Source organism: Tamandua tetradactyla, chromosome 4, assembly GCF_023851605.1.
Source record: "Tamandua tetradactyla isolate mTamTet1 chromosome 4, mTamTet1.pri, whole genome shotgun sequence".
NCBI classification, from domain to species: Eukaryota; Metazoa; Chordata; class Mammalia; order Pilosa; family Myrmecophagidae; genus Tamandua; species Tamandua tetradactyla.
Window position 1 is genome coordinate 175,999,810 of NC_135330.1, and position 23,558 is coordinate 176,023,367.

Consider the following 23,558-nt stretch of genomic DNA (forward strand, 5'->3'; position numbering starts at 1 on the left):
AAAGTCATTAATTGAGGATGCCTGAAACCAATGCTATTGCTGCTTCTCTATTCTTACCTACTCTCTATTAACCTGTAAGTGCTCTTTGGAGGCAAGCTACAAAAATAATATTTTTTGGACCGGTTGAGTTTTATAAACTACATTTCAAAATTAGGTGCATGGGGCGGTGCAAAAGTCAGTGGTAGAATTCTCGTCTGCCTTGCGGGAGACCTGGGTTCAATTCTCTGTCCATGCACTTCCAAAAAAAGCAAACTAGCACAGCATACAAATAAACAAAAATTCAACAAATGGTGCTGCAATAAAGGGATACTCACATGGAGAAAGAATGAAATGTGATCCCACCATAGAGCATACCAAAAAAAAAAGAATTAGATGCAAGAAATTGAGTTTAACCTTCAGAAATCTCCATGAGTATCCAAAAGAATTCATATTACAGATGGTTGGCCTAAGTCATGGAGAAGCCATACAGTTTCACTGTGGTCATACAAAAAGCCAGAAGTTCCAAGGGCGGTGTCCCATGTTCAGGAAGTTGTATGTTCAGGAAGTTCTGTGTTTTCTCTCAGAATCAAATTACACTCTCAGCATCATATTTAATATACAAGGGTACTATGGTAGTTAGATTCAGTTGTTAACTTGGACAGGTGAAGGTACCTAGTTCTGTTGCTGTGGACATGAGTCAATGGTATGTAAACCTCATCTGTTGCTCATTACACCTGCAGTTGGCTAAGATGCATGCCTGCTGGAATGAATGATGCTTGATGTAATTGGCTGGCGCTTAAATGAGAGAGCTCAACATAGCACAGCCCAAGCAGCTTAGCGTAGCTCATCTTAGCACTTGCAGCTCAGCCCAGGCCTTTGGAGATGCAGAAAGAAATCACCCCAGGGAAAGTTGTTGGAACCCAGAGGCCTGGAGAGAAGGCCAGCAGAGATCGCCCTGTGCTTTCCCACGTAAGAAAGAACCTCAGTTGAAAGTAGCTGCCTTTCCTCTGAAGAACTAATGAAATAAATCCCCTTTTATTAAAAGCCAGTCCAACTCTGGTGTGTTGCATTCCAGCAGCTAGCAAACTAGACTAGGTACCAAGTTAATAAGGAACTAGAAGACTAAATGTCCATATACTAGAACGAAGAGATCCAGCAAAGCTAGGAGCTCATCTGGTAGCACTTTTTTTTATTTCCCTATTCAATGGATCCTAGAGTTTCACATTAATCTCTACTACTTTTTTCTGTCTCCCCTTAATATTGCATTAATGAAGCCACAGCACAAAAGTGATATGCTGGGAAGAAGAGTCTTGTACTGTTGGATTTATGGCTTCAGTTGATTTTAGGCAATTTTCCTTTGATGGCACATATTTAGTTTCTCTACTGCTCTTGGGCTTTTTAAAATAAAGAGTCACCTTTTGTGCCTTTAAAAATAAAACACACACAAGCAAACTCTAATGTCTTTATTAAGCCTGAATGGTACTTAGGAGATACTAGCCTATTATCAACTAAGATATTTTTCAGTTATATGGTTGTTTGTTACAGACTGTAGAACCAGAGGTATAAACAACAAGGAGGGATAAGCATGTGGTGCAGATATCAGTATGAAAAGAGTTAAACACTAATCAAATTAATCTCAAGTCTATAAGGAAGACAAAGCTAACCTGAGTTAAGTTTACTGACATTCGGGAAAGGACACCTACCAACATCACACAGGCCTGGCTCTGGGAGCCTGTATGAAATATTTAAGTAAAAGAAGGTATGGAGTGTGCTGAGGTTGCAATTACCTGAAAACATTTCTAAATAAAAAAAATTCTACTTAATTAGGGATAAAAAGCTGAAAGCACAAGAGTACTGCTCCCAGTTTAGCCAATATTTATAATTATTAGTTATTGGAGCTTTTTGAATTTTGATCATAGGAAGGGATGGAGAGCAGCAGAGCTTGGAGGCCCTGGGGCAGACTCTTGGAAGAGGGGGTAGGTGATGGGCAAGGTTCGGGAAAAGAGGGGTGGGAGGTAGACTAAGAGCCACCTTAGCAATACTTAAGTGCTTTGCCTGTGGGATGCCAGGAGTAATAGAAGCTTGCAGGGAGCTACATTTGCACACCTGTAAATAATGATGACTTTGCTTCAAATCCTACAAGTGACCTTTGATGCCTTCAAGTTCAATCCTCTCATTTTACAGGGTAGACTACTGAAAATAAAGGGATTTGCCAAAAGGTCAGAGTGAGTCGATAGCAGAATAAGAGCTAGAAGCTGGGTCTCCTCTTTCATTCATTTAACACTGTTATTAGCTATCTACAACTGGCCATAAACTGTGTTGGTATTACCGATATTATTTTCTTTATGTCATATATTTATATAGATAGGTAAATTTTTTAGGAGGGGGTTGGTTGGTTTTTAAAACATGACCGACTTCATATGAAGAATGGCTTTAAAGAGATTCCACTAATCAATTTACCACAGTATAAAAAGCTTGAGCTGAATGTATCTGTACCATTTGGGGCACAATTTAATCACTCAAAAATTGATTTGTCTACCTGGTTTGCTATATTTTATTACAGATAAATATCATGTTTTAATACTCCCTCCCCCCAAAATCATTGATGGATATTCTTATAACGAGTAGGGGTAGGAAATATTTTTTTTCATTACAAAATGAAAATTTACCTTCCAGTGAGCCTGGAGTGTAAATGTCACACACACAATCCCAAATCCATTGAAAACAAAAACGAACAAAAGCAGCAGCAGCAGATGATGTAGGGTAGTGCTCGTGGCCTAGAAGTAGCAATTATATCTCCATTTGAGTTACTTGGAGACCTACTTGCTACTGTTCCAAATATGAGGGTAATCATCCTTTTTTTTTTAAACATATATTAGGAAAATAATTTTTACTGCTCTGGGATCTTTTTCTTTCTTTCTTTTGTCAATTCTCTGGCATGGGTCCAGAAACTGACAGCAAGCTCTACTCAGCTAGTGATATTTTATCGATTTTGTTTTCTCGTTTCTAGTGCAAATCTTTATCACAGTGTTTGAATGGGTAACTGTTTTGCCAAAAGGGGAATCAACAATAGCTAGAGCTGTTTTGAAAAGTCAAGGGGGCCAGCACCTGGGCGGGAGAGCACTCAGTGGAGAGAGTGCAATGACGTTCCAACAGCGGACCTACCTTTCAGACAAAATGACCGGCATTTTGTTATACAACTTCGGGGAGAAATTTCTGTACGTGAGATTCCTCCTTCCCAATTGAAACAGAAAATGACTGGAAAATTTCATTTTCCTCTTGCTGAACTTGGCTTACTCAATTCAAAACTCTTGGTTTCACAAGCAAGGCTTCAGATGCAATGACGTGTATTTGGTAACTTACATTGTAGTAGAGGCCACAAAATGAAAGTTGAACATGCAATCCTTCGCTGTTGTTCTTTTCTTTAACCCAGATTAATCAAGGGTGATCTTGGTACCCAGGGAAGAGCATTTAGCTTAGTTATTGGCTGTAAATTATGCCCCTATACTTTGATATGCAACCAAGGGACAGTTAGGTGCAGTGGAATAAAATGCTGGAGGAGATGAAACCATGATTTGAGCAACATCAGCTAAAACTGTGGGCCTCTGGGGAAGTGTTTTTATATGAAAGAGATCATTTATTCACCAATTATTTCTTTAGCATAGGAACTGTGCTAGAAGGATGCTGCACAGATCCCTGATTTCCAAAAGAGACTTTCAGCAGAAATTCCTGGGCTTTTTTTGCTTTTGCTTAAAAGTTTTTAAAAATATTGCACATATATACAACATAAACATTTCCCTTTTTAACCTCTTCCAAGTAAACTATTCAGCGATGTTAATTTCATTCACAGTGTTGTCAACCGTCACCACCATTCATCACCAAAACTCTACCATCCCCTCAAACAGAAACTCTGTACCTTATTAAGCATTAACTCCCCCTTTTTCACCTCCCCTCCCTCCCCTACCCCCATAACCTGTAGCATTCTTTCCTTCTCTATAAATTTGCAGTTTAGTGTTTTCATACAAGTGAGATCATAAAACATTTGTCCTTTTATGTGGCTTCTGAAAATACCAATTCTCCCACTTACTAGGGTGTAACCTTGAGCAAGTTAGTCTTGCCTAGAAAATCTTCCGGCTCACTCCAGGGGAAGCTCAAGGAAGGAGAACTTTAAGGTTAAATTCATTGTTGGCCTCTCGCTTGCTTTAATCCAGTGTGCTTTCATCAATGTTAAATTTTTGCAAAGAATGTTTGACTTTTTTTCTTTCCTTTGGGGATTATTCTGTGAAGGAAAATGAAGTCCTGGATAGCAAACTGTTTGGTTGATTGGAAACTAGTTCAATTTGGATGTAATTGTTACGGTAACAAAAGCACATTTCCCTCCTTTTCCTCTCTCAGCTAATCTTGTTGGTCTGCAAACTGCAATTCAGGTGAAACTTAAGAGACATTTTCTGTTCAGGTGAAACTTAAGAGACATTTTCTGTTCCAGATAACCAGGAATTTATAAAACTTTACAATATTATGTCAAATGCAAGCTCAACAGTTTTATGGGAAAGTAGTGGGTTCATGATGCTTAGCAAAATTAATATCCACACTATGGGCATATCCTAATTTGAAAAGTGTGGATGTAAAGGTTTATGGACAGAAGTCTCTGGATAACTACATTTATAGAGAAACAGAGGAAGAGGAGGCAAATGAAAAAAAAAAAAAGAAAGAAAGAAAAATTCAAAGAAAAAAAGAAGAAAAGGAAAATACTTTGAAGGCACTTTTTCCATAGGAAAAAAATATTTTATTTTTTTAAGAACAAATTCAATTTGAAACAGACGTGGGATGTGACTTCACGGATTTCATTTTCTGGGGGCTAACTGCAATGTGGAACTAAAGCAGATTTAAAACCTATTGACAGGCTATTGAAATAAAACAAAGAAAGAAAAAATATTTATAACTCAAGCATAATACTGTGTTACTTACAAATTGGACAAAGAAATTTTAAATAAATATTCATGGTACATAATTACGGCACAAATATGCAGCAATTTGGCAACCTTTTATACCATTTTTTCCTCATTACAGTGCAAAGGGGAATGACACTGCCTTTAAACAAGCTGTAGCTAAATACATTGCAAAATTCAGATTTTATACAAAACATCTTGCTTAGACTTTATAAAAAACCAACATTGCTCTATGTACACAATCTGGGTAAGAAAAGCCATTTCTGTCTTGTTTTCATGTGTATATTTATTAAAAAGGTGAATAAGGCTACTGTAACACCCCAAATCCATATACAGTAAAATCTGAACCTATTTACAGCATCTTCACTTAGACATGATGGTTCAAATTCCAAAGTCGGGTGACTAGGGATGATAATACAAGCAAGGCATTTACAGTAACTTTCCAAAGCTGAACCAACTTCAAATAAAGGGACAGTTGGTAGATTGTCATATTCTGCACCAGACACAAAAGAGACGCACAGTACACTTTTCAATTGTTTGCAGGTAACTCTTCATCAATTCATCCAATTTTTCACAGTTTCATATGTAACCAAAATGTAGCCAACCGATGATACATATATTTGATTTCATTAAAATCAGACTATTTCCTATGTTTCCCCTTCTCGCCCCTCTCCCCATCCTAAAAAGTAATTTTTGATGGCTCACAAGAAAATCTTGTATGAATGCACATAAAGGAGAGGTTGGGGTGATGGAAGGAATTACATATGTACTGTGGTTGGTCACCATGGCAACTTTCCACAGAAATATGATATAGATATATATAATATATATGTAGATATATATTATACATATATGTACACATGTATACCACACACCCACTCATACATACACACACGCACTTTGGACCAACATCATTTTCAGGTTCAGGAAATAGAGAATACTAATTTCTGTGACAACTCATTTTCGCAGGTACTCACTGGAGGTCTGAGAACCTTAAAATGCTGTCGCTACATTTTTTTTTTCTCCCAATTCAGAAAGCAAAGTGTTACCATAGTAACAGGACTATGTTAAAGATGTCTATTTTGCATAGCACATAAAAAGTAGGTTTCCTGTTTATTCTTTTTTTTTTCCCCCAGAAGGGAGGGGGAGGAGGGGAAGGAGAGGAGGAGGGAGCAAAAGCTTCACTTTCAACTGAAACCCCCTCAGTGTGACCTGCTGGATTCTAGCGAACACTTCAGCCCATAAGGCAAGGGAAAGCACAACACAGAAAATAGATGCCGGAACATCTTGTCATTGTTAAATATGTGATGCAGTAACATCGATTTCCTGGTATTTGGGGGCCTGTATTTCCTAGTCCACTGTGACGTGAGATGCCTTCAGAGGACTTCGTTATTTTTGTATTTGCTCTCATTATTGTTATTTTGGGAGTGATGGTGTTTTTTTCCCCAAAAGTAGCTGTCCAATCTTTTTTTTTTTTTAAATGCACGGAGAGTTGGGACCACTTAATTGCCACCAACGAATTTCACATCTTGTGGTGTGTACTCTGTGCAATCTTAAAATATATATTAGTAAATATCTTTCATTTTATATCCCTTGTGTTCTATATACCTATTATAAATAAGTCCTATCTTCCTTCTCCCCCTCAACATCATAATTTATTTCAGTCTTAAGGACTCTAGGAGGTTTCCCATATGTGCTTTACTTGGAAACAGAGCGCCGGGGAGCTGCGGCCCAGCCCTAGTACCTGCCCTGCGCCCCTCGCAGCGCAGACAGCACCGCCGTTAACCAAAGTGTCGTAAGGCTCGATCGGGGCGGGGGCATTTAGAGGTGGGGCGGGGGAAATCTGACCTACCTTTTATATATGAGAATTCTTTAATAACGTCAATGACGATGGAATTACAGCCTGTTTGACCTTTGGCTTTTAAACTTCTAGGTCAGATTTGGCTCTCTGCTATTCTCCTAAATGCTTTCCCTGTGTTTAATAAAATGTGATAAGTATAGCAGCTGAGTCTGCTTAAAAGAAATCATCCAAGCAGACTGACTTTCCTACAGCCTCGGAGCTGTATATCTTATTGCCAGTACCACAACAGTCCAGCCCGAATATATATCATCAGCGGCCTACTTTCTCCCTTCCCTCCAAGCCCATTCCTTTACCAACAATACCCCTTTGTTCCACCCAACAAAGAGGTATACCGTTTTTTCCCTGTGCATCGCTGTGAGAACAGTGAACTCCTTCAGAGGCACCCCAATCCACTGCGTGTGTTGTTGTGTCTCCTACTTGCCTCTTAAATCTCAACAAAACCAAAGTGCTGTGCTACCTAATTTGTTTTTCTTCCCAACTTTTCTGTTTCAGAGGCAGCAGTGTTGAACTGCAACGGCAGCAGCCCTTTTCCCCACCCCACCCCTGTCCACGAACTCCTAGTCTCTCCCTCGGCTGTCAGCCTAGATCCTGGCTGGAAGGCTCCTTATTACCAAATACAATTTCCATAAATGTATTACCCATTCAAGTGTAGCTGTTGTTTGCAAATGGATGGAGTAAGCAACTCCAAACATTAGTGTTCCATTAGTGATGCAGGATGCAGGGTGAAGGGGAATCTCCTGTGAAGTACTGCAGAGCCCTACAGAACAGAAGGAGTGTAGCAGTGATGGACTAAAAGCTAGAGATCTTTGAAAGCCTTACGTAGCCAGAGGTCCGTGGGACAAGTCCAGTGCGCACGCAGAGAGATGCGCACGCTGGAGTAGCAGACTGCATTTCCGCACGTGGCATCCTAGGGCACCCTCCCGGGATGCTCACAGCTTCTCTTGTCCACAAATCACTCTGTCTTCCCTTGGCTTTTGTGTATGCCTGAATTACTGCAGCACATGGCTTAGAGTGTGATACATGTAAGGAGAGTCCAGCAATCCGAATGGGTATCTTCTACAAACAGTCTTCCAGCTCGTGGTGAGTATATTCATTCACCGAGGCTGAAATTCTACAGACTAGGGAAGCTGTCCAGCTCAACAAGGCTCTTCTGAGAAGGGGTGTTCCCTCTCCCCCGCTGTGCTTCAGTCAGTCCTCGGGCGCCAGGTGTCATTAAACCCTCAACAGGCAGCGCCCGAACAGTAAGTTGCCTCTGGGAAAGCAAAGGTACCGCCCGAGTCTTCTCAGACCTTGTAGTAAATGTTCGCTGGGCTCTGCGGAGGCATCTCTTGGACTATGTACACGGGATGCCCATAATCCCCGCTGACTTTTTCATAGTGAGGGCAGAAGACACTGTCTGCAGTCCTTAAGGGGATGATAATGTCACTGGGCTCGGAGCCGTTGTTGTTGCCGCTGCGCTTGGGGGTGGCCAGCGTGCTGAGCGACAGCGTGGTCGTGTGCTGAGGCGAGTGCTTCCGGTGTCTTCGCCGGTACTTCAGCAGCAGCACGACCAGGGTGATGATGATAACAATGAAGATGATGCATCCTGAAGCAATCCCTGCAAATAAGGCCACTTCGGAACCGAGGATATTGTTACCCGAGTGTCCGGCGATGTTGCCGTCGGTGCTAGAACCTACAGGGATTTGAGAAGAAGAGAAGAGGGGGAGAGAGAGAAAATGTTATCCTTGTCCTGAGTGCCCACAGGCTATTTTTCACGACCCTTAAAAATGTGAAAACTAAGCAGGACCAAAGATTTAACTGGCAGTCAAACTTTGACAAACCAATTACCTCGTTCAATCGCTAAAATACAAACGGCAGAAGTCAGCAATCAATACGAAACAAGATGTAGTGTCTCCAGGTCTGACTTCTATGCTGCTCCCAAACTACGCTCTTTTCTTTTCATACAACATCATCCATCAACCGCGGGGACTGGTTGCGACAGCCAGCCCTTGATCTTGCCTCCTCTTTTAACCCATGTTGGCTAGCCTGAGGCAATGGCGAGGAGGCAAAAAAGGAAATGGCCAATTCCGCAGGTCAGTTTTCAGTGCTAACCTCCTCCCGCTCTTCTATCCACTTCACTTTACACATGGCGGCTTCGTGTGAGTCTGCAAACCGCCTGCCTTCGAAAGGAAAGCCCTGCCTACTGGCAGAACAGCAAGAGAACGTGGAAGGAGTGAAGGGACCTGGGAAAATGTTCAACTCGTAACTCGTTTGTATTATTTGATTTACACTTAAAATATATTTGGAAGGCAGCAGAAACTCTCACACTGAACAGACTGCCAACCCAAATGTTAAGCACTAAAAAATTGCCTGGCATCATTATATTATCCATTTATCAGTTTGTCACAAGAATTTGACACATCTTGTCATGGAAAGTTAGAAATAACAACTTCCCTTCCTGACGCCTGGAAAGAGATGTAATATTGCTGCAGATGCTAAATTTACATGACTACCAACCAGGCATGCAGATCTTTAATACAAAACTGCTGACGTCTGCTCGACAACTACTATATAAAAAATTCATTAGCGTGGCAATAAATACATAGCTATTTGTTCAAAGGTGGTTGAAAAAAATGAAGCTAAAAGACAGCCAGCAGTTTTACCAGGTATTCTAAACTTCTGTCAGGAATCAGTTGAATACGTTATTTTACACTGAAAATATGAAAAGTTTTTGATGCTAACCATCTGAAAAAAAAGTGCAATTATGCAATATTTTAAATGTTATCTCAAATTTAGAAGAGGATCAATTAGGATCTTTGTGGATTAGATATAATTAGATGAGAGATTAGAACATTAATTATATATACATTAACAGCTTTAAACTGGTATTGAGAACGAGCTTGGTAAAGTACCAGCCAAGAAGAGAAAGAAAATAACTTTGGTCTGAGAGACTAATGTCAATAATTGGTACTTACTTCTAATGAAGCCTACTCTTTTGAACCTAAGGCATTCACGGGAATGAATTACTTTGTTCTTGTTGAGTGCAATTAACAACAACTAACTGAGAGCAAAGGTCACCTACTTTTGTAACTGCTTAATCCTCCCGGTGTAAAAGGACCCGACTTTATTCTACCTCTTGAGATAATGCTAAGATTATGATGCAAACAGACCTCCATACATACAGGTCATGCTATACCTGGATTTGGTTTTACAAAGGGACTTGTTGTTGAACTTCTTCCATTTGTACCAGCTTCTAGTTCTGGACGTCTTGTTGGATCATTACTCCTGGTTGACCCAGCAGAATTTGCATCTATATAAGAAACAAATGATTAATGACAGCACAGACATCTGATGATATCTAGCTTTATGAGCTGGATACATATCTCAAGAGGCATGAATAGCAATGAAGATAAGACTCTTTATGCAAATTACTGTGAGATACAAGAATATAATTTTCCTTTTAAGACAAAGTAGTTATACTAGTTATTTCAGAGGTTTAGACTGTGAAGCCATCTGTGGAAACTATAGGGATTCTTGCATTTGGCAGGCAAAGCATTGCAGATGACATTTCAATTTAACTGAACAAGTTGATTGACTATACCAATTTCTAATTAGAAGAATAATTCTTTCTGCACAATAGGTTATCTATCTGAGGAAAAGCACAATGAACTCTTCTGTAGTCAAGATTCAGAAATGCGCAAAACTGTAGAAACTTAGATTACATTCTGGATCTTTCAATTTTAAACCAAAGAGGCATTTTGCTTTCTAAGAAGAAAAACATATATATGGCAATAGACGTTCTACCTGGCTGACCTGTCCATTTGGAGAGATCTCCATTAAAAGAAGTTTATTATATTGACTTGAGGAAATCTGTCAGTGGCTCAAGGTGCAGTGAGGATTTGCTTTCAAAACTAAAGAGAAGAGTGAATGAAGGCGAGTGCTCTCAACATTGATGCCACACTAGCTGGGGGTCTAAACCAGATCACAGTGGCTACATGAAGCAGCAGATGGTCTTTACCTTGTCCAACTTTCATGAGGATCTTCATGGCTCTTGTCTGGCACACCCCTCCCTCCTGGTTATCCAGGCCCTCCAAAGACCCATTTGATGTAGCTGATTAAAAATAAAATGGACAAAACAAAAAATAAAGAAAAATCAGGAAATCAATAAGCCAAGTTTACATGAACATGAAATGTCTGAAAACAATTTGAAAAATAAGAATTCACTCTTAGTCACAAGTTTTCTGAAAGTATGGAATGCTGAAAGCCAAAAAAACAAAAAAAGAAATAAAGAAAAATGGATACTATAAACACTACCGCATGTACGCTATCTGGTTTCAGATTTACATAAGCACTTTCTCCTTCCTTCATAATTGACTGATTCAGTATTATTCTCTAGACAAAAGGGACAGCATCCTCCAAAAGGAAAAAAAAAAACAACTATTTTGGGGCCAAGCTCAAAAGAGCAAAGTTGTTAATACGGCAATTTCAAAAAGTGGCAATCATCACACAACACCTGTTTCCTCTAATACAGACTTCCTGTTTCAAGAACAATTAGCTTGATGCTCCTTGTTTGTCAAGTATCCAAGTTCTGTAAACACTAAGAGAGGAGCCGCCCACATCCCTTTTTCTTCTTTTTTCCAGCCTTACACTTACTTAAGAAGAGACTCTGTCTCCTGATCTACTAGAACTCTGATCCTCAAATTCTGAAGTTTTCTTCATCGTTTTGTAAACAGGATAGACTGAGTGTCCTGTTACTACCAACATCAATGTTGGTCAAACTCTTCAGCCAAACTACCACTTGTAGGAAAACTCTGGAGGGACAGAGTGGTCACCCATATACATCCACTGCTCTGTATGGTACCGTGGTCACCCCAGGTGTAAGGTGACGACTTCTAGCTATCACTTGCCTCCGGTTCACCAACTCGATTCCCTTTCCACCTCAATGGTGAGGGGCAGGTGAAGGACAGAACTATTTAACATTTTCAGTATAAAAAAAAAATAGATTACGCTCTTTTCTATTAAAATACTTTCTTGTTCTGTTTCTTTAGGACAGTGGATTCTCTAAGTAGCTTTGCAACTAAAGCTGTAAAATGATTGATTGCAAATACTTTTCTAAGGAACAGGATTTAAATTACCTTCAAGTTGGAGAAGGGGAAAGATGGTACAGAGTGCTAGGCATTTTCGTTCTTTTAAAGTTCAAGGAGCAAGAAACAAAAGTTTTCTATATACCTTTTGACTATTTATTAAGTCTTGCCTACTAACACTGTATTTTTAAAGAGATAAAATTAAATATAAAGACATTCTTTTAATGGGGTTGTTTTCCAGGCAGTGGGTCAGCATACAAGTTCTACATACAATTACAGTAGGGATATGCATGTTATGTTTAATTATATTGACTAGAAAATCAGGCACTTATTCACTTGTCTTTGTCATCTTGAATTAGCGGCTTTTACTGTTGCTGTTTTCCTTTAAAAAAAAAAAACTGGCTGCCTCTTCTATGTATAAATAGCTCTTCAATTATCTGAATGCCTGCTTGCATGTCACCATCTCACAACCATATCTCACGCTTCTGCTATTGCTGACACTGAGTTTCCCCTGGGAAACTGGGTAATACTCTAGTGAAAACCTAACCCATTCTATTATACCAACTACCTTCCCTGGGATTCTAAAAATTAGGGGCCATAACAGTTTGTTACAGTTTTTAAGAAGTGGACAGTGTTCTCTTGCAGTGTTAAGAAAATGTGTGACAGATAAGTTAAAAGAAATATCAGCTACAACTTGAACTTATTATGCTTCTGTGGATCTAAAAATCAACTTTTTTTTTTCATTTCTTCATCCTTCTCTTTTCCCTCCTCCAAATACAGGCCTAAATTTCAAAGTATCCTTTCCCCACAAAGGCTTAAAAGAGTATGGATTTTGATGAACAGATGCTATTTCTGAACAATTTCGAGCAGCGCTATAATCTTCAATCACATATTTAGAGTTTTTTTCATTCGATAGTCCTTAAAAATTGGGATACATAGAAAAAATAGTGGAAAATTGATCTTTTTATTCGATTGGTGGTTTCAAACATTTGGTTTACTTAATTCAAGTGGAATCCCCAATGTTTTCAAATTTACATACACATAAGTGTACCCACATGCATAAGTCTACTGTACAAAAACTCAAAGTTAAATGCCTAACTTGTCCTTGCTAAAAACTTTCCACACTAAGTTGACAAATGATAAAAATAAGATCTGAAAGGCAGTGCACAGAAGGAAAGGGAGGCATATAGAATTTCTTATTTTAAAGAAAAAAGCTGTCAAAGATTCAGGTCCAAAAGAAACAAAAATTAAATGAATGCCAGAAAAGATAAGGCAAGGCATGGCAGAGAAGAGTCACTTGTAAATATAATTCAAGACTGCATCTGCTGCAGTAAAAACTACTGACTATTTCTATGTTGTTAAACTGGAGTCACAAGAGGGATATGTAATTTGAGAGGTCTTTTTTTTTTTTTAAAGTTTAATTTGTAGGTCATTTCCTTTTCTATAAGTGCCTTTGAATGGAAACCCCTAGGTTTACCCAACAAGATATCTGAACCACCCCCAAATGTAAAGAACTCTAAAAGTGTACAAATTAAATCATAATCTATAATTTAACATCCATAGACTATAAAATAGTAGGAGGGAAACTGTTTCATAAGAATGAAACTGTTTTGTGTCTTTAACAGCTGAAACATTTTTATGTCTTGGTAAAGAAAGCTTTCAAGAACTGGAGTTGAATAAATGAAAATCTGTAGATGCTGCCTTTTCAGAGTCCTTCTGAAGTCACAGACTATTGCTCATTTTGGGGAGGGGAGGTTGTGGAGGGGTAGTGAAGGGGCAATGGAGGGCAGAATATTTTGAGTGATAGCTTTTTTGGCAATATTCCTTATTCTGCTTCTTCACCCTTTAACTCAACTGGTAAATTATGACAGTTATTGGAAGATGAGAAAAAAATCATCATTATTATTAAAATAGTTCTCCCAATACTTGGCTGTTTAATAAGGCACTAAACATAAAAATACTAGATGTTCCTCAGTGAATGATTTCTGCCATAAGTTAAAAATGATCTAAGTTGTCATGTGAGTGCCCTGTTTTAAGAGGTTAGTCCCAACTGAAACGTCAACATACAGAAGGTCAATTTTACAGCAAGTATAAAATCATTCTAGACTGATTCAACTTATTTTATAGTGAAATATAGTGATTCCATAGTGAAAATCAGTCACATTAATTTTTCTTTCCTCTACTACATACGCAACAGGAGGTGGAGTTCTAAGTTGGAACGCCTCCTGCCTTGAGCAATGACACAGCCAAAATGTTCTTCAACATCAATGGCTGTCTGATTGTGTAACTTTACTGGCAGTGAACTCCCAGGTAAAACACCAAGATTAAAATCCTCATTTCTACTGCAATACCACAGTCACCAAGAAACTTTAAAAGGTTTAGCAGCTGATTTGAAAAATAATAGTAAATTGCTAATGGTTGGGAATAAAGTCTATTTCCATTTCAGAAGACAATTTTGCAATTATTTTCATTGTTGATCTGAATGTACTGAGAATTTTTAACTTAGAAAAGGAATAAAAATAAATAGTCACCTTGTTATATTTAGTTTTTCTTTGTATCTCTTTAGCAGCATTATCTAATGCAGCCACATAGTATCGCTATCATAGTATTCCTAAAAGGATGAAACTGCATTTCACCATTTAGAGACAGAAAAAACTAACATGGTTATACATAAGCTTTTAGTACCCACATTTTTTTTCTTGGCCCAAGGAAAAAATAGACTTTTATAAAATTAAAAATCACTAGAAATGTTTTCTCCATCTAGTTGGAAAAGAGGTTTAATAAAGATCCGTGGGCATTTTATAGCCAGCTTTTAAAAGCTTTTGCTTGGGAGATCTAATTTTATATACAGAGTATACTGAAATCACTAGTATACACCCCCACCCTCGCCCCCACGACACAATTTCCAGTGGAGAGCATGGCTCAGCAAAAAGTACCCCGAGTTCAGGCTGCCTAAATTTCTCTAGCACATTTGAGAATGACACTGCCAGCACCTGAGGTTTCTCATTTATTTGCATTTGTACTTATCTGCAGTTCTTACTCACTGGGAATAGTACACTGGTTATCAGAAGTGGAAAAAGATAAATCAATGCCTAAAACAGTCCAAGACGGCAAGACTATTTCTGTCTGTGTCTTTTAGACAGTTCCCACAGAGAGGAAGTAATACTACTTTTAACATGTCTTCATTTGATTTGTATTGCTCTGCTCCCGAGGAGGCTAAACTGTGCCATTGGATCATGGCTATTTCTAGTCCATCACATTGGCAACACTGTACTAATCAGATGGAGAATTAAACTGCTGGATTTGTGCCGATATATGAGTCTTAGTCACAAGGAAATTAAGGATGAGGGCAGTACAAAAAAACTCTACAGAATAATAGCATATTCATAGCACCATTATTAAGTCAAAATTTTTAGGTTATGATGCAAAAAATAAAATGTTAAGATGTACTAATATTCTAGAAGACATTTCAAGATATTTTAAAATGTACCTTATTGGTATGGGGGCTGGGGTGAGTGGGGGGACTGATCAATACATGAAAGCAAATACTTACATCAACTTTATCAAAGATAGTCAAAATCTTTCATCTTTTATCAAAGATAATAAAAAATGTACAGGCTCAGAAAAGCCAGACATTCAATATTCTAGTAAGAATAAAAGACCTTGTCTATACATGAAGCTGCACTTGACACAGTTCACTCTCATTTGATCAAGAAACAAATGGTATTTCAAGAAAATCCTCTATCAATATCATCTTCTATATGCACTATTCTTTTCCATGATGTCACCACATGCTAGCTCTGCCAAATTGTGACTTCTTAGGCCAGGCTTCCCACACAGAATAACAAATCAGCCTCCTTACATTCAACACAGACTTCGGAAGAAGCAGAAGCCTGGCAAACTGACGAGCTGAAAAAAATAGCATTTAATCAAGTGAGAAACATGGAAAGTAAAGCCATGCATTAAAAATAAACATGAAACACACACTAGGTTACAGTTTTCTTTTACCAGTGCTATCAAAATTTGTGGTGTCAAAAATAAAAAGAATGAGGTATGTAAGTTGAAAAACAGGAGGCTGATAAAAATGTGATTATTTAATGTGAACAAACAATCCAGGAAGCTAAGGTTTATCTACTTAACTCCCTGATAGGAACTCAAACTCAAAACATGTATTATAAAAAACAGGGATTCACAAGTGGAGAATTCTTGATATTCTCACAAGCAGTGGGGGCACCAAAGCAATAGGGTGAGACACCACTCTTGGGGTTTGTTCATATGAAACTTAACCCCGCAAAGGATAGGCGCACTGCCCTCCCCCTCTCTATGTGGGACATGACTCCCAGGGGTGTGGACCTTCCTGGCAACGTGGGACAGAAATCCTAGAATGAGCTGGGACTCAGCACCAAGGGATTGAGAAAACCTTCTTGACTGAAAAGGGGAAGAGTGAAATGAGACAAAATAAAGTGTCAATGGCTAAGAAATTCCAAACAGAGTCAAGAGGTTATCCTGGAGGTTATTCTTAAGCATTAAATAGATATTACCTTTGTAGTTAAGGCATAACAGAGAGGCTGGAGGGAACTGCCTGAAAACGTAGAGCTGTGTTCCAGTAGCCACATTTCTTGAAGATGAGTGTATAATGATATAGCTTTCTCAGTGTGACTGTGTGATTGTGAAAACCTGGTGTCTGATGCTTCCTTTATCTACCTTTAGACAGATGAGTAAATATATGGATTAAAAATAAATAAATAATAGGAGAAACATGTTAAAATAAATTTAGTAGATTGAAATACTAGTGCTCAATGAAAGGGAGGGGTAAGAGGTATGGTATGTATGATTTTTTTTTCTGTTTTCTTTTTATTTCTTTTTCTGAATTGATGCAAATATTCTAAGAAATGATCATGATGATGGATATACAACTATGTGATGAAAAAAAGAAAGTCATATTGTATGTTGTTTGGTTTATTAATAAAAATTTTAAAAATAAAAACAGGGATTCGATTTCTAGAACAAATTAATTTAGTTTGATGTCTTGGGTAGTATGGTTATTCTTTAGAAGACACTAATAAGAGAAAATATCTAAACATGGAAATGATAATGTTTACTGAATGCCAAAAGTAAATGCCTTTGGCTTAAAGCTAATTAATTAAAAAATACAAAGGAAACTATTTTAAAAAGGAAACATATCCACCAAAGCATTTTTTTAAACAACTACTTAATGAGATAGCTTAATGAACTCTTTAATTTTGTGTGGAGAATGTCCATACCACAAACACAGCATCAACTATCAGTGATTTAGGATGTGTGGGTTTCTCCCCAAGGAAATATTGTTCAAGTATGATAGGAAAAATAGCTTGAATTAAAAGCACATTTCTATGGTGGTATTTGAAAATTTAAAGTAGTAAGTCATGCATTGAGGAGTAATAACTGGCTTAGCCTCAATGACTCCTATACAATGTTATTAATTAGTTCCATCACTAGACAGAACAATTTAGAAAACTGAATTCTAAAATTGATCTTCATAATTTAGGTCTTCCTTCCTGTTTTGTACCATTAAAATATTACTAAGGATCCTATGCATTAAGTATAAATGGATGCTCTGGAATAAAACAGTATAATTTATGCCCTCAGTTCCAAAAGTTCAGCATAAACAATGATAGGATATTCTATTGGCAGCTCAGAAATAAGAGAAGATGAATTTTTAAAAATGTAACAATCTTGAAATGGTTTAGTAATCTGCTCTTGCTTGTATGTTCAATAAAAGATTTTAAGGACATAAATTACTTAGCCATTCTCTGTTGGCAAGAGGGGAGATATGAGGATACTATGTAGAATTGAATTAGAAAGTGCCAACATAATATATGAAACTTGGACATTGATGGAGGTCAATCATAGAGAGAACAATAACAATATAAAGAAATAAACACCACATCTAGAACATAAGAAAATCTTTTATAGTTTCCTTATACAATCTCTTAATGATTAAGAACTGTATACAAAGAAACAAGTGCTAGAGAAAATGTGGAGAAAGAGATGTACCTATTCACTGCCGGTAGGGAAACTGAGAGGTATGGCCTCTCTGGAGGGCAGCGTGGTGGTTCCCCAGGAGGCTAGGGGTGGAGTTGCCACATGATCCTGCAACCCCATCACTCGGTATATACCTGGAGAAACTGAGAGTGGGGACATGGACGGACATTTGCATACTGGTGTTTATGGTGGCAGTGTTCAAGATTTGCAATGGATTGGAGATGGCCTAAGGGTACAACGACTAAGGGAAGGAAGGGGGACCTGTGGTGTATGCATACAACAGACTACAGAGCAGCTGCAAGAAGGAGTGAAGTTATGAGGCATGCAAGCAGGTGAGTGAACAGTATGTTGAATGAAATGGCAGAAACTAAAAGATCAACATTATCATGCCTCACTCATATGAACTAATTATAATGTACAAACTTGGTGAATTGAATTCGAGAGCATGATTTAGCAGGTTGGGGCCTATTGTAAAGGATCCTAGATTGTAAGCTCTTACAGCATATATTCAGGAGTTGTAACTGTTATTTCTAAATTCTTAGATAATGAGCGATTTTTTTATAACTTGGTCCTGAAGTTCCTCAGTTTCCCATAAACTTTGGGTATTTAATGTGGTACCTGTGATGCAGAGTTAGAAGAGAGCGGAAGAGAGAAATTAGACAAAATAAAGTTCCAGTGGCTGAGAGATTTCAGAGTCAAGAGGTTATCCTGGAGGTTATTCTTATGCATTGTACAGATACCCCTTTTCAGTCTGTGGTGTACTGGAGTGGAATCATTGAGCAGTATTCCAGTAGCCTTGATTCTTGAAGATGATTGGCAATACAGTTTTTATAATGTGACTGTGTGATTGTGAAAACCTTGTGTCTGATGATCCCTTTATCCAGGGTATGGACAGATGAGCAAAAAAATAAAGATAAAAAATAAATAAATAATAGGGAAGGCATAAAGGGTAAAAAATTGGGTAGATTGAAATACCAGTAGTCAATGAGAGGAAGGGGTAAGGGATATCGGAGGTAGGAGTTTTTTTCTTTTTTCTGGAATGATGCAAATATTCTAAAAATGATCATGGTATGAATACACAACTATGTGATGATATTGCAAGCCATTAATTATACACCATGTATGGATGGAACTTTGTGAAGATTTCTCAGTAAAAATATTTTCTTAAAAACTGTATACAAAGATCAAATAAGTGAAAATCAGCAAAAATGCTAAGCATCGAGTTATTTTAATAATATAGCCCTTATCAGTTTTGGAGGGAAGGAAGGGACTGTATGGAAACTCTGTATTTTCTACATGATTTTTCAGTAAATCTACTATTTTTCTAATTAAAAAAAAAGAAAAAAGATGCCACCTAAAAAAAAGTTATCAGATTCACTCAACCAAAGTGATAAGGTAGGAAGGGAAAAAGCAGTGCGTGTGTGTGTGTCTATACACATATGGGTGGGGATATATATCAAGGAAAGAAATACCATCCAGGCTGAATCCAGTACACTAATAATTCTCGGAGAAAGATCAAACAGTGTGGGCAATGAATTACCTGTCCCTTTCCTACTAGAGGCTTGCTTAATGCATGAGAGTATTTATGGAGCAATTTATTTTATTTCCCTTCAAAATATTCCTTATAACATCTTGGTGTCTTTATTTTTAATGAATTCTGTTGAGGAAAAACATCCCTTTATAAGTCTCAGATTTTATTGCTAAAAGTTATGATGATTTATGCAGGTAGAATCTCTCATTAAGAAAAAAATATTCAACATTTCATAGAAAAGCTTTTCATCAAGTAAACTTTAAGGGAGTGTTTTTCTTATTGCCGCAGTGATTCAGACAAAGTTAATATAGTGAGAACATGATAGTCAACGGTAAAAAAAAAAATAACCCATAAACATGAGTCAATATTACTGTGGGCCAAAACCTCCGAATAAAGAGGAATTGTGTTTTAAAAATAGATGGTCAGGTGACCACCTCAATAGTATTGGCCAAACCTACATTTAAAAATAAAAAAGAATGTCATGAGTTTTAAAGATAAAACATAATTCCCTATTCTATACTGGCTTTGCTTAAGCATTCAGGTTCTTTTAAATGAGACTTCCTAGTCAAGAGATAGTGATAATTTCTAAGGAAAATACTCTGAACTATAAAGAAGCATGCGTAAGTGAATTATTTCTAGTACACAATCCATCCTCAGGTCCCAAGTTTTAAAAGTCTTAATCATTAAAATATCTTTGCGCAGATATGGAAATGGCTAGATAAGAAAGGGTCAGAGTATAAAAGGTTCGTATGAAGGAGGGGGAGTCACAACCCACAAACCTCTTGCTCACTCTACTGTCACTAATTGCGCGCAATGATATTAATGACCCCATAATTGCGAGACGAGTGGCACTGAAGTGGAAAATATCAATCTGAGGCAGAGTTCATCTCTTGGTGATAGAACTTCACCAGTGACTGAATTAATGTCTGTTGACAGCTTAGAATATAACACTGCAGATGAGAAAATGTGCCACTTGTGTGGTATAATAGTTTAGATGGACATGATGTTATTTGTTTTGACCATCTAGAGACCAGCAGTAACCCCAAAAAACATGCCCCTGTACGAATTTGCCCTACAGATGAACTTTATTCCTTTCAAGGGAGATGTTTTATACTCCAAGAATCCAGAGCAATTTTCCACATGTTTGCTTCAATAAAAGGATACCTTCATCTCCTGAGTTAACATCAAGCACAACAAAACTGGGCTGCATCACTAATGCAAAAAGCCATTTGGGTAGCATAACTATCTTTTAGGAACACACAGCCAGGCTCCTCTATCATTTGATCAGACATGCCTCTGCCAGAGCTTTTGTCAATCAACCAACCAATTAACCAATCAAACAAACAAACAACTGTAGGTAGAACTTGTACTTAGCTAAGGAAAACTGAAATCTTACACTGCCTGTATTTGTACTTTTGGGTAGAGGTTTTTATTTTTTATAATTTTGCTATTTAGCAACTTCCTATTGATAGACTCAAAGTACTTGATAATGTTTTAAAAACACAAAGCGGCATACATAGTCCTATTGGAGAAATGGAATTCATGACTAATAAATAGTCGTTTAAAAAAAAAAGAAAATTTCTAAGATCTCACAAATTGCTATACCACTACATTTTCCCCAACAACCCTTTCTCATTTCCTACTAATAAAATTCCTGTAGAATTTTCTTAGTTTGCCATTGGGGGAGTATGAGTGCCAGTTAGTTATTCCAGTCCCAATCTGCTTGCTATGGGTTCATTAGCACTGACACCTGCTGTGCACCTCCGTGCTGGGTCATACCCCGAGGACGCTGGTCTAAGGGGCCAATGGCTCTGGTTTGGATTTTGGCCCTGACATTTCATGGCCCTGTGAACTGTACTAAGCTACTCATCCTTTCTAAAGTTCTTTTCTCTCACAGTAATAAGAATACTTCCATCACCTGTGTTTTAAGAATCTAAAGTCAGATACTGTTTATGTGAAGCTTACAACACTTTGGTAAGTCATCAAAACACCCAGCCTGAGATTTCAGAATTTGAGGAGCAAATGCTTGACTCTTAAGAACTCAAACAAATCTTTTTATGTTTGTCTATGCCTCTCGGCTTTTTCAAAAAAAAAAAAAAAAAGTGTTTCATTATGCTTTAATTTTGATCTTCATGATAAATATTTAAAGGTTATTAAGAAAGGTTCTAAGCTTGAACTGGGTCTCTGGTATTGTTCAAATATTTATAAATCTAAGTGAACATTTAAAAAGCTATACATATAGGAGTGAAAGATATTAAGATGTGTTTTATGAAATATTAAAGGTAGTTTTATTCTGAGCACTTCTTAAAAAGTATTACTTTTCATCTAAATAATCTCTTTCATTTCCTGTCAGCTCTTACATTTATTTCGCAAATAAGTTTTTTAGTCTTTTCCCCTCGTTCGACAGCTTCCCATCACTTTAAGAATCAGTCATCTTATTCTTTCATCACTTTTTTTTGCCGGGGGGGATGCTAAGTAAATGGTACACATAAACTAGCTCTGTCTAGCTTTAAATGAGATAAGCTGTCACCACTGCCTAGGTGAAGTTGTTCAGTGTGAACAGAGTCTCAGTTAAAACAACCGTAATATCTTCTAAACTTTAAGTGATGCAGGATAAACATCCCAATGACCACGACTTCATTAGACCGGCAAGCCAGAGCTTTCTCAGCACGATCTCAAATTAAGGAGACACTGAGATTTCCTTAAGTAAAGAATTTAGCTTTATTCAGATTAAATTCAATAAGGAGTCTTACTGACAGACTCTGGGAGAACCTTCAATACAGTCAGAAATTGACCTGAGTATTTTCAGATTACAGGCAAGAATAGAAACAATGCGTTAATAATCATCAGACTAATGGAATAATGTACCTTCCCAGCTAGTCACAGTGACAAGGCAATTCTCTTTTTTTCATACATTATAAATGCTTGCAGAACATTTATACAATACACGCTGCTGAAATCATCAATACAAATACAGCATTTACTTCTGTAACAGGGACCTGAGAAAAAGTCCTGGCAAGATCGGTTAAATGGAAAAGTGGGAAGAATGATTATATGTATGTGAAGACTCCTCCCCTGTCTGTCTCATTTGGGTCTTACAAAGGATCTGCTAACAAGCTTGGACGATTCAAGGAACAAAAAAGATACATAAATGCATGTTTCGCGGTAAGAGAAGCCCAAGGACAAAAGAACTTTTATAACACCCAAAGAAGACAAAGAAGGAAGATCTTATAATTAAATTATGTGGCATTACTGAAACTTGTAAACTGTCTGGAGTTTTATTTTATGGAGAGTTTTCAAATAAATTATACTTTTTGAACCCATATTTCCCTAGGCCCTCCAGCTTGCACTAAAGCATGCATTAGCCTCTAGTCTTCTCTCTCCTGCTTTCTCCCCTACTCCAAAGTTAACTCTTAGTTGTACTTACTTTGTGCCAACCATGGAAGCACTTTACATATATTACCCCATTTAAATTCACACCAACCCTGTAAGGTAAGTACTATCATTATCCCATTTTACAGATGAAGAGATTGAGTTAAATTACTCTTCAAATGACATTCAAGAATTGAGGTCTGTCAAAACCGGGACCTTTCTTCTACTATATTAATCTTTTGCCCTAAGTAGAGTATGTGTGTGTTAATGTGTATGTGTGTATACATCCTCCAAACACTAAAAAAATTGGCAGGACTTTAATGAACATTTAATTACAAAGATGACATTTGTAGGTTAAAAACAAAAAGGTGCTAAAATGTTTGAATTTAGCAATTAAATACAAGGTATCAAACATATTCTCATACTTAAGCAAGAGGACATAATTGACATGCTCATGTTGCCACATCACCAAACCAGATTATATTTAATGATGGAAATGTAACCTTTGCTATATTTATCATACATAACTCACCAAATAAAGCGCATAATCACCTTATTGAGGTCACACATTTTTATATATTCTAAAAGAAATATACATATATATGTAAAAGGACATTTGAAAGCTCCTATATATATTGCTATGGGCAAGAGATTAAAGTACAGTCAGTAAAAACACAAAGGAAAACTCATTCAGATACCAGTGATTCTCAAGGATGACCTTATCAATGTGTGGAGAGTGAGGGATGGCTCTGGGAAGGGTCAATGTGCCCACTGCTGAG

The 23,558-nt window shown here is 37.5% G+C and overlaps 1 protein-coding gene across 1 annotated transcript in view; it reads right to left on the reverse strand.

The window, feature by feature from the left end:
- Positions 1-4,743: 4,743 nt before the first annotated feature.
- Positions 4,744-23,558, reverse strand: part of EFNB2 (ephrin B2) — a 46,710-nt gene continuing 27,895 nt past the window's right edge. Inside the window, exons 3-5 of the mRNA XM_077158645.1 lie at positions 10,787-10,879; positions 9,965-10,078; positions 4,744-8,461 (exon numbers count right to left, since the gene is read on the reverse strand). Coding sequence (XP_077014760.1) covers positions 8,073-8,461; positions 9,965-10,078; positions 10,787-10,879 — 596 coding nt within the window. The 3' untranslated portion in view covers positions 4,744-8,072. The remainder of the gene's footprint in view (positions 8,462-9,964; positions 10,079-10,786; positions 10,880-23,558) is intronic.